The sequence below is a fragment of the Anabrus simplex genome, chromosome 10, assembly GCF_040414725.1.
Source record: "Anabrus simplex isolate iqAnaSimp1 chromosome 10, ASM4041472v1, whole genome shotgun sequence".
Lineage (NCBI taxonomy): Eukaryota > Metazoa > Arthropoda > Insecta > Orthoptera > Tettigoniidae > Anabrus > Anabrus simplex.
Window position 1 is genome coordinate 19,646,474 of NC_090274.1, and position 12,117 is coordinate 19,658,590.

Sequence of the window (12,117 nt, forward strand, 5' to 3'; positions counted from 1 at the left end):
AAGGTGGAAAAGATCAGTGGAAGAAAAAAAAAAAAAGACCAAGGTGATAATTTAAAAAATGTCAAAAGAAGACCTGTAGTTACAAATCAGAGGAAAGAGAAGCCGAGGAAAATACAGATCAAAGATTAACTCACTGGTATATACTCATGGCTCCCAGCTATGCAATGTATACACAAAAGTAATCAATGCTGCAATTGTCAGCAAGCGCTGCTATTTTGAAATTCCAAATAGAAGCAAGTGAAAGTCGGAAATGAAAGTGCTGGGAGTGTTCGAGGATATGTTTGGCTCGCCAGGTGCAGGTTTTTTGAATTGACGCCCGTAGGCGACCTGCACATTGTGATGAGGATGAAATGATGATGAAGACAACACACACCCAGCCCCCGTGCCAGCGAAATTAACCACTTATAGTTAAAATTCCTGACCCTGCCGGGAATCGAACCCAGGACGCATGTGACCAAAGGCCAGCATCTAACCATTTAGCCAGGCGGTCAGAAATGTCAGATTTTGAAGATTTGTTAACAAGTGATAGTGGCAGATCTGAGGAAAGCGACAGTGAATACGGATGTTATGTGGTTAAAAAGAGTGCAATTGGACTTGACAAAGGAGTGACTGAATGGGTGGCTATGTTTCTAGAAAACAGAACTCCGAATTAGAGTAGGTGGAGCTTTATCTGTCCCTGTAATAATTAAGAGGGGAATTCCTCAAAGCAGTATTACTGGAATTTTATGTTTTCTTATATATAACAATGATATGTGTAAATAAGTGGAATTGGAGATAAGGCTGTTTGCAGATGATGTTATTCTGTACAGGGAAATAAATAAGTTACAAAACTGTAAGCAACTACAAAATGACCTCGATAATGTTGTGAGATGGACAGTAGGCAATGTTATGATGATAAATGGGGTTAAAAGTCAGGTTGTGAGTTTCACAAATAGGAAAAGTCCTCTCAGTTTTAATTATTGCGTTGATGGGGTGAAAGTTCCCTTTGGAGATCATTGCAAGTACCTAGGTCTTAATATAAGGAAAGATCTTCATTGGAGTAATCACATAAATATGATTGTAAATAAAGGATACAGATCTCTGCACATGGTTATGAGGGCACTTAGGGGTTGTAGTAAGGGTGTAAAAGAGAGGGCATACAAGTCTCTGGTAAGACCCCAACTAAAGAATGGTTCCAGTGTATGGGACCCTCAACAGGATTACTTGATTCAAGAACTGGAAAAAATCCAAAGAAAAGCAGCTTGATTTGTTCTGGGTGATTTCCGACAAAAGAGTAGCGTTACAAAAATGTTGCAAAGTTTGGGCTGGGAAGACTTGGGAAAAAGGAGACGAGCTGCCCGACTATGTGGTATGTTACAAACCATCACTCTCATTTTTGTTCCGTATTGAAAACTGCGATCTCACTTAGTTTACAAAAGGAGTACATTTATTACCCCACCTATTCAATACAATTAGTACCATGTTAAGTGGTTAATTAAACATAGAAAATCTAAATATTATGGGGACATGTTTCGCCCTTCGTTTATTGGGCATCATCAGCGATATTAATTTAATCTTAAAACAAACATTGTTTAGAGGACAATGACATTTATAATTTGTAAAAATTGAATTATGATTTCTTATGATATTAATGTTATGGAATAGTAGTTATAAAATATGATGTTGGGACATGCCATATACAATACATGTTAAAATCATTGTAAACAAATTTAAAATCTTGTCCAAAAGAAAACTTGTGTCATATAAAATTCTAAAAACGGCACATGTCTGGTACTGAAATGGATCCCCTTTGTAAGAAAATTCAGCGTATACTTGCTGGGGCAGTTGTCAACATAAGATTTCAATAGACTAGAATGGTTGATAACTTGAGGTGAATTTTGTTTATATTTTGCATTCCAGCGCTATAAATTGGCCAAGAGAAAAGGCAAATGTTATAAAATTATCTTAATTAAGTTGATTGATCTAAAATATTATCTTGGTATAATCAATGCAAGCAGCTACAAACAGCACATCAATTTTAAATTTTAAATTTGTTTACAATGATTTTAACATGTATTGTATATGTCATGTCCCAACATCATATTTTATAACTACTATAACTACTGCCCTAAATGCAGATCAGTAGTGACTGACTGATTAAACGTATCTTCAGTATCTTAGAGGTGAAGCTTCCATGGTGTGTAGAATTGTTTATTTTATTTTACGGGTTGAACCGTATTATTGTTGGCTGTAGATCACGTATAATTTGCAGACGTTTCAAATACATTGCAGTATTCTTTGTCAAGGCGACTGTAATACCCCTACTCGATCCGAGGTAGTAAGTCTCCCAGTCCCCAGTTTCTGGAGTAAATGAAACTCAATTTTTAAGCAAGTTTATATACTTTAGGGATTTTCAGTTAATGTCTTAGCATAGTACCGAGGAACGATTACTTTTATCCAATTACGAAATTCACGCAAGCGAAGCCGCAGGTAACTGTTAGTTATGTTATATAAGTTGAAAAGCTAGTAAATTGGTTCCACCTAGTCAAAATAGCTGGGTTAAATATAAATAACCTGAGATATGCAGATGATGCTATTCTGATGGCAGAAAATGAAGAAGAATTTAAAACCCTCTTACTGAAAGTGAAAGAAGAAAGTTCAAAGGCTGGACTAATGTTGAATGTCAAGAAAACAAAAATTATGGCAACTACATCTGTCAATTCATGGCATGTAGGAGGAGAAAAAAATGGAGGTAGTCTCCGTTTTCAACTATCTTGGCTCACAGATTTCTGCTGATGGTGAATGTAGCCATGAAATCAAAAGACGATTGCTTCTTAGTAGAAAGGCAATGACCAATCTTGACAATATCTTAAAGAGTAGAGACGTAACAGTAACAATAAAGATCCGTATAATAAGGGCTATGGATTTTCCAGTTGTGATGTACGGATGTGAGACCTGGACTATAAGAAAAGCTGAACGCCGTAGAATAGACTCCTCTGAATTGTGGTGTTGGGAGGAAAATCCTTACCGAGTCCCATGGACTGCGAAGAGAACAAATAGGTCAGTCTTACAGCAAATAAAACCAGTGTTCCTTGGATGGCCTAATCCTGAAACAAAAAACTAAGCTACTTTGGACACATCATGAGAAGACACAGTTCATTAGAAAAGACCTTAATGCTGGGGAAGATCGAGGGCACAAGGAGAAGAGGGCGGCAAAGAATGAGACAGATTGATGGCATCACAGAAGTACTAAATTCCAGCTTGGAAGGCAGTGCAGGACAGAAGAAATTGGCGTATTTTAGTTCATGGGGTCACGGAGAGTCGGAATCGACTAAACGAATAGAGAGAGAGAGTCAATACCTATAAGTTAATGTACAAATCAAAGATGTGAAAACATCATATTAAAATAGCAGGACATGTTTCGGCCACATTAGGCCATCTTCAGCTGTCTACAGTAAGAATTAACTTAAAATCAATATACTAATAGTTACAAAACATGAATAAAATTCACACTAATATGATATACAGTATTTATAAATTAAGATAAATGCATGTTGAATCATCATCAGATGAAGTTGCTAGATGTAATGTGATTCTTAGACAAAATACTGCAGGGTTCTCACTGGTGCAGCTAGATTCAACAATACTTCCCCTAGTCTAGTGAAACTGTCATTGATGCGACACAAGGCAAGGAATAACCACCCAGCTTTTGTTCCCAAAGTCAGCCTGAAACAGACCAGTGAGCCAACTTGTTTTTTGTTTACGGAATACCATTGAGTTTCACTGCTTCATTTGATTTCACTTACTATACTACCATCCATCCACCTGCTCCAGTTTTGTATTCCCTATTGACATCACTTTAGTCTTGGAAATCGTTCTCGCTGCACCCATTCTCAAGTCCCAAGAAATTAGACTCATCCTTTCAGCACAGTCGGACATTGGCAAAACTATTTACTATATTTCCACCCAAAAGAATTCCTCCCTACCATTTTACACCTTCCAGTAAATGATGCATGCATGCTACAAAAAAAAAAAAAAAAGTGAAAGATTACAGTTTTGTCAAACCCCTGTTACTTTAAACGAAGAATTTATTCTTATCTGAAAATATAATTTATGCAAATGCTTACAGTCCAAAATGTACTGGGAACGTTACCATTGAATGCAACATTGGTTGCGTACAAGGTACGGTACTAGAAACTCACCAAAGAATGTATGAGCTCTGGATCTTGTCCCAGCTTTTCCTCCAGGAGCAGTAAGAGAGCCATGTTCTGCTGACCACACACAAACATCACGGCCTTCTCAGGAGTTCCTTGCTGCTCTGGTCTGCTGTTCACCTCGCACTGCATGTCTTCCTCCTGCTTCTTGTCCGTCCTCTTAGATACGCTGCTCTCGCTGCTCGTACCAGGAAAGCCAGAGTCTCTGAAGTCACCCGGAGTGGTCTCTCGACTGCAAAAGCCACTAGTTCTGTCCTCCATAGCCAGAATGCTCAACTTTGACATCAAGGGCGTCAGCTGCAAACTACCTAGAGTCCTCCCCCGCACTGAAGGCGATTCCATATTCGCAGAGTTTTTCATTTTATCATCACTGTCACATCCATTAGATGAGAGGGTTTTTAAGGGTAAACTAAGCGATCGCCTATAAAGTTCCTGCTTTGTAGATCTCGCTTCCTTTCCATTTAAAGGAATAATTTGATCTTTTTCACAAGGATTTCCTACTTTGTGCTCATTTATGCCATTAGTCAATTTGATATCCATACACAATTTATCCTCAACCAAATCATCTGCAGAGGACAAGGAGAAGTCCAAACTCCCGTTCTCAACAGGACTTGTATCTGGACTTCGAGCCATGTTTAGCAGCTGATAATGGTGAGAAAGGTATTCGTCGAAAAGAGAACGGGAAATTGGAAGACGGTTATTACGGAAAAAGGGATGCAGAGGGTCGGATATGGTGTTGTAAAAACGTTTTCCTGGAGGGAGTTTCTCAGTTGGAGAATCCATCACATCCTCGTCTTCGCACATGCTGTGAGTAAGACGGGGCAAACCAAAACTATAATAACGCAGAGGTATTCGTTTCGAAGACCGAGATATACTCTGATTCAAATCGTTCATGCTTAGACTACGTATCTCACTGTCACAGTAGTTGACGTGAAAATCGCCCAAACACTTGGCATTCTTTATTCTGTCAGCCTGGGGCTTTGTTTTGCCGTTTAGAGTCATGGATTGTGAAGACTTCATCTTTCTACCACTGTCTTTGATGGCAGAGTTGACAATGTCGTCCTCTGAACCTCGACAAATAGACAGAACTTTGGCATGAAGCACTTTGTCCACGTGGGGAGTGGGACATTCACTAGCTGAGTGGCGCCTGTTATTCTGCGAGGAGAGCATCCTGCTAAGGCCAGTAACACTATCTTCTGTTTCGCCTTCCTTCTCTTCCACAACTGTGAATATTCTTGAAGTATCTCTCTTCATGGATGATATCGGTTCCTTGTTCACAGCAGGTGGCATCTTCCCAGGAGGAGCCTGAATCAGAAATAAAACAGACTTTATTCTGTTTGGAACACACAAACAGTAAATCAAGTCATTATGCTATTTGCTAGGTTTTGCTCATGGCTTTGCATGTGTGGAAATTAGCCCAATAATGACAGGTTTAAAAACCTTGAGAGCTCACTTAGAAATCAATGAATCATAGATGTCATAACTGCAAAAGTAAAGTACACCTGCAGTTTTCCCAAAGAATTGTATGAGAAATCAGACCTTAGAGTTAGGTTGGAAAACATCTGACAGAAGACGAACTGTGTTTTAGGAATATCAGACTGAGTCCAACGAATCCCCAAATGGTTAATAACAATGTAGTAGAACATTGATGAAGGGAAGGGAAAAATTGATGGCGTGTGTCCTCCAGAGAGACCTGGTGCAGGTCTTTCGAGTTAACACCTGATAGGCGACCTGCACATCTATGAAAATGCGGCCCTATCTATGATGAATTTTAAAGTTCAAGACATGCACAGCCGCCGAACCATTGGAATTAACCAAGGACGGTTACAATCCCCGACCCATTCGAGACCCCTCTGGACCAAAGGCCAAAACTCTAATCATTTAGCCATGGAGCCCGACGTGCTCATACTATATACACTACAACATCAGAATATTGCAACCACGATACATACGATTAAAATAAAAAGCGTGAGTTTTAAACCACTTTGTTTCAGTTTTCTTTACGTCTCATAATGACAGAAAACCTTTAAGGTCAGTTCTCTTACTGCATAATGATGTATGTGGATATTACAGCGGTAACCTGCATTTTGGTAAAGATTCCATAGAACCTTCGCGGACGATAGGTTAGAGATCCAACATGGCACGGCTCGATGTGACAGAGGTTAGAAATTTAACACGTGTCTCGGACCAGTGAACTCAATGTCTCGGATAATGTCACAGCGGACTATGCAAGGCTGCCGACTTAAGAACTAGTTACAAGACCAGCTAGTGAAAAGACCATTGGTCTGGATTGGGGCAACAAAGCAGTCAACAGGCCTCTAGCATACTACACACTCCACAAAGTACGATGCGATTAATCACCCTACGACTAATTAGAAAGTACCCAGCACACACCTTGACTATTTTAAACTGTGCAATTTTCTTGTTTTCAACGAAGGTGGCAGCCCTAGCCAGCTGACAGCAACACAGAAAATGGTGGTAAATTTGAGTTTTACAGCGTCTCCATTTTAAGTCTTCTAGAGGTCAGTTAGTAAGCCAAGAAACGGTGGTGCCAGGAGGTCCATAGGCATGGTTAAATAGTGTGGTTGTGCGTGAATAACCTGCGCACAACACTCCAGCCTACAAGATCCTTGCTCACGACCAGCAACACTGAATCGCTCTTAGATTCTCGCGTAACAGGTTGCCGCTATTCTATGCTACAGTACTGAGCTGTTGAATCAAATTCAACAAACTTTTGAGTATATTTTTCTTATTAACGATTAATCAACCGGGAAAATTGTGTCCAAGGGCAAATATTTGTTTTTGCCGATAGATTTAAAGTAATAAACTTCATGGTTGGGTTCCGTATTGAGTTAAGACTTAACTTAAAATGAATACAAGATTTATTGCTCCACCTTCTCAATACTTAAAATCATTTAACGTTTATCAAAACATTACAATATGATAGTGTCGGGTACTAGTTTCGGTCCGTTTTTTTGGACCATCATCAGCCTAGCCAAAATTACAAGCAAAAGACATAATCTAAAATGATATGGATGAACAAGAGGATGGATGGTGATGGAATGACACACAAGTAAAACCTTATACATAAATTACACTGAATATAACCAAAATATGTTAAAATTAACAGATGAATAAAATCATTGTGATGTCGCTTAAAATTTCTTGATGTCAAAGTCTTTTTTTTTTTTTTTTTTTTTTTTTGCTAGTTGCTTTACGTCGCACCGACACAGATAGGTCTTACGGCGATGATGGGACAGGGAAGGACTAGGAGTGGGAAGGAATCGGCCGAGGCCTTAATTAAGGTACAGCCCCAGCATTTGCCTAGTGTGAAAATGGGAAACCACGGAAAACCATTTTCAGGGCTGCCGACAGTGGGGTTCGAACTTACTATCTCCCGAATACTGGGTACTGGCCGCACTTAAGCGACTGCAGCTATCGAGCTCGGTGTGTCAAAGTCTTAGGTTGATGGTTGAACACATGTTGCACACTTAAATTTGAGTGAAATCTTAAGTTTCTGGAAAGTTATGAGAGCGAGTTCCACTATGGCGCCGAGGGAATTGTCCAATATGACCAATATAGACTTGGCGAATTGAGAAAGCTGGACTTGTTCTATGTAGTATGAACAATTGTTGTGTTTAAAGGAAGTCTCAATTCAGTCGGAACCCACAGAACCTGAAGAACAAAATTAGAATTAACTCGAAAAATCTAATAGAGAAAGTAGAAAGGGAGGGAGGGGGTTGAAATAACGAGTACTCACCTTGCGCTTTTTATGGAACAAGCTGCTGGAAGGAATGCAACAGGCTGAGTGAGTGTCACGCAGCGTAGATCAGCAAGAGAGGAGAGAGGGATAAGGAGGGGAAGTATGACGTAAGTGTGGAAGGAAGGGGAAATGGTTCAGGGCGGGTTAGGAGAGAGGGAAGTTAATGGTATTTGTGGGGGAAGAGGACCCTTAATTGATTTAAAGAAAGGGTTATGAACAGATGATTTGTTTTTCTTATAATAGGAAATAAAAAGATCGAATAAAATGTTGGATTTCTCGGTAATTTCGTTAAGATTGTAGTTGTCATTAAAATATTGATCCAAATGTATGTAAAAGCTCTCAGTTATGTTGAGTAGAGGTCCCTTTTTAACTATTTCGAGTATGTCCATGTCTGTTTCAATGCTCGTGAAACTATGGTTATAATCGACCATATGTTGGCCGATGGCTGAAAATTTGTTGTATTTAGCTGCGTTAAAATGCTCAGAGTATCTAATATTAAAACTCCTACCGGTCTGCCCTATGTAAGAAATATTTGAACATGTGTTACATCTAATTCTGTAGACACCCGATTTTGAGTATCTATTTATTTTAGTAATATGTGAAGTGTTATGTGAGATTTGCATGTTGTTGTTGCTGGTTTTGAAGGCTATTTTCATGCCTTTTTTTCTTTAGAACATTAGTAATTATGTGAATTCCACTGACATAGGTAAAAGTGGAGAAAGAGTCATGTTTAGATGGTTCTTTTTTAAGCGTGGTCTTAGGTTGGAATTTGTGTTTACTAATGATATTTTCTATGAATTTATTATTATAGCCATTGAATCTAGCGATGTGATGGATAGTATTCAGTTCAGTGTGAAAATTTTTTTTGTTCATGGGTACGTTAAATGTTCTATGTATAAGACTATTATAAGTTGCTTCTTTGTGGGGGAAAGGATGGAATGAATCTTGTCGGATTGTGACGGCCGATTGGGTGGGTTTTCTATATATCTTGTAGGTTAAGGATTCCTGTTGTCTAGTAATGGTGAGATCCAAAAAATTAATTTTTTGATCTACTTCTGACTCCAAAGTGAACTTAATGTGAGGATCGATGTTATTTAATGTCTGAAGTGTGGTGTTAGCATCTTGAAGGTTCTCATTAATAACTGCAAGGACATCGTCGACGTATGTTGAGTAGAGGTCCCTTTTTAACTATTTCGAGTATGTCCATGAAAGGTTAGTGTAAAAGAAGAATGTAATTCACATGGGTTTTATTTGCTAATATCTTACCTTTCTTGGTTTGGCCTTCTGGAAAGCAACAGATTCGAACGCTGATCTCAATGAAGCAGAATTTTGCAGCAAATTTTGATAATCCTTGTTCTCTACGTAGACGTACAGGAGCTGAACTCCAACAGGCAGGTGGAATGGAGTCTCCACTGCTTCTGCTGGGATCTGTATACATAGAGCAAACAGATGAACGTTATGTTTAGAACAATTAGGTTGTGTAAAATCAGGAACACAATGACTGATTAATTTATTTATACAACAATAAATACAAACACAGCAATGGAATGAACGTGTGTGGGAAGAGAGACGACACCAACAATCTTCAAATAGAAAGATGGTTTGTTTTAATTTGGTGTTCGAGCAACAGTTGCGTTGATCCAGACTAATGTGTTCAAGCAGGTTCTCAAACTAGCATCTGTGACTATCACAGCAATCAGAGGTTCAGAAGAAAACTAGCGATCAGACACAGGCATATTAACGTATATTTAAAGTTAAAAACTTCATAATTGATCCGTACTGAACTGAGAATCACAATGCTAAAAAGAGAGATGTTCCACCTATTCAATACAATGATAAACTGTTGCACAAATTAATGTCACAATATTTATAATTTGGTTTGGGACCGGTTTCGACACATATCTATGTCATCATTGCCGACAGAAAAAACATGGCAAGAAGTACACAATTATCAACACACACACAAAAAAAAAACACATTAAAGGATAACTAACACATGACACTTTCTTGAAGAAATGAACAATCGAAGTTCATGTAGTACTTTTCCGATCTAACAGTCCAAAGGTCCAGAGCTTGAATGACCAGGCCGCAGACAGCCGTGAATACTCCTCTGCGATTATTCCGTTAAATATGCACACTGCTCATTCCACTCGCCAACGGTCGTAGCCGTGTTGAAACGCTGGATCCCGTGAGATCTCCGAAGTTAAGCAACATTGGGTGTGGTCAAGATTTGGATGGGTTGCCACGCGCTGTTGGTAGGGGGTATGAGAATGGAGGAGCGAAAAGGAACTGGCCACCCTACCGCACGTTAACTCCGGCTCAGGCACACCTCTGTGGAGGTTCGGACCTGCCTTCGGGCAGAATACACCCTTACCTACCTCATTCCAATCAGTGCCTCAGAGTAGGGATTGAATAGCTCGAATGCTATGATGAACCAGTGTGCTACATACCAGTAGTATCAAAAAATTTATGAACCAGAGAAGTGGCATGCTAAAGAAGAAAGTTATCAAAATCCCCAGCTACTTCCCGCCAATATTCAGGCAGGCTGTTACAATAGGTACGACCGGGCAAGTTGGCGTGTGGTTAGGGGCGCGCAGCTGCGAGTTTGCATCTGAGAGATAGTGGATTCAAACCCTACTGTCAGCAGCCCTGAAGATGGTATTCCGTGGTTTCCCATTTTCACACCAGGCAAATGCTGGGGCTGTAACTTAATTAAGGCCAAGGCCACTTCCTTCGCACTCCTAGCCATTTCCTATCCCATCATCGCTATAAGACCTATCTGTGTAGGTGTGACGTACAGCAAATTTAAAAAAAAAACTTGGTACGCAGCAGTAATCCTATCCATCGGAGATGAGTGGCAACAGAAGGCACAAAGCACATCACAACAAACAATAGTCAATGTAATGTTATTGTTGATCAATTTTACGAGCTTTCTATATTGTAGGCCTTCACACTTTTCTTTGATTTTAGGGTGTCTTATAAAATTATATATAGCGTAGACTGTAGTTCCTTATTCTCCAACTTTACATATCAATTTTCATTAAATTCTGTTTACCCATTTTCTCATGACTCAGCGCTGATATGGCTTTAGTAACAAAAATCCAAATTCATGATTATCTCTGTGATCATAGTCGGTACGGTAACAAAGTATAAGACATAAATGATCAGAAATTTAATAATATATAACTTTAGTTATGTAGTATTTATCGATACGACCACCAATAACCTAAATATTTGAGAATTAAATTTTAGGCCTTCCCCTAAACTATCATTTTTCTCAGCGTGAATATAATTATTTATGACCTAGATTTTAGCGACTTATTCTCCGACTTCGCCTACCGATTTTCCTTAAGATACGGCCACTAATAACAAATTTTTGACAATTACATTTTAGGCCTTCCCCTAAACTACTATTTCAGTCAGCGTAAATACAATTATTTACAGCCTAGACTGTAGCGACATTCCTTGACTTTGCATACCAATTTTCATTAAATTCTATTCAGCCATTTTCTAGTGATGCGTGTACATACGTAGACAGACAGATATTACGGAAAATTAAATAGCGCATTTCCTTGTTACTGTGGACACGAGTGATACAGAAATACCATCCTTTTTAAATTCTGAGCAGTGTACAGACAAAACTCTTATTTTATATATATATATATATATTTATTGAACGGATCAACGACTTCCCGCAATTACGGGTTGCCACAATGGACAAAGTAAAGCATATCAGGATAGAGAAAGTTTTTATCACATAGAAATATAGTGATAACAAGGATTTCTTAGATTATGGATGTCCGAACAGGTGAGATTTCAGGATTTGTACAGATCCACGTATGGTGGTGGTAACTATTCTTTCAATGCTGTTGATGGGCAGGTCGAACTTTTTCCAGAATTCTCCGAACAAGGCAGGTATTGTGCCACGAGCACCAATCATTAGGCCGATAATCTCTACTTCATTCAGCTGGTATTTATTTTTGTAGAACAGAATGGTGGGCGGGTAGATGTTCTGCTTTTCAAGATGAACTTCAGTAGACTGGCCGACATGGTGCTCGAATCGGATAGTCGGATCGATAATGAAGCCTTTCGTGTCGTTATCTTTAAAGGCAATTGTGTCAATTCGTCTTGTGCTCCCTGTCGTAGACAAACCGTGGACTT

At 39.1% G+C, this 12,117-nt stretch overlaps 1 protein-coding gene across 4 annotated transcripts in view; it reads right to left on the bottom strand.

Annotated features, from left to right (window-relative positions):
- HPS4 (Hermansky-Pudlak syndrome 4 protein) overlaps nt 1-12,117 on the bottom strand; it is a 69,784-nt gene that overhangs the window by 25,330 nt on the left and 32,337 nt on the right. For all 4 annotated transcript variants that reach the window (XM_067154845.2, XM_067154847.2, XM_067154844.2 and 1 more), the window contains 2 exons: nt 9,223-9,384; nt 4,182-5,498 (listed from right to left, as the gene is read on the bottom strand). In XM_067154845.2, the coding sequence (XP_067010946.2) occupies nt 4,182-5,498; nt 9,223-9,384 (1,479 nt within the window). The remainder of the gene's footprint in view (nt 1-4,181; nt 5,499-9,222; nt 9,385-12,117) is intronic.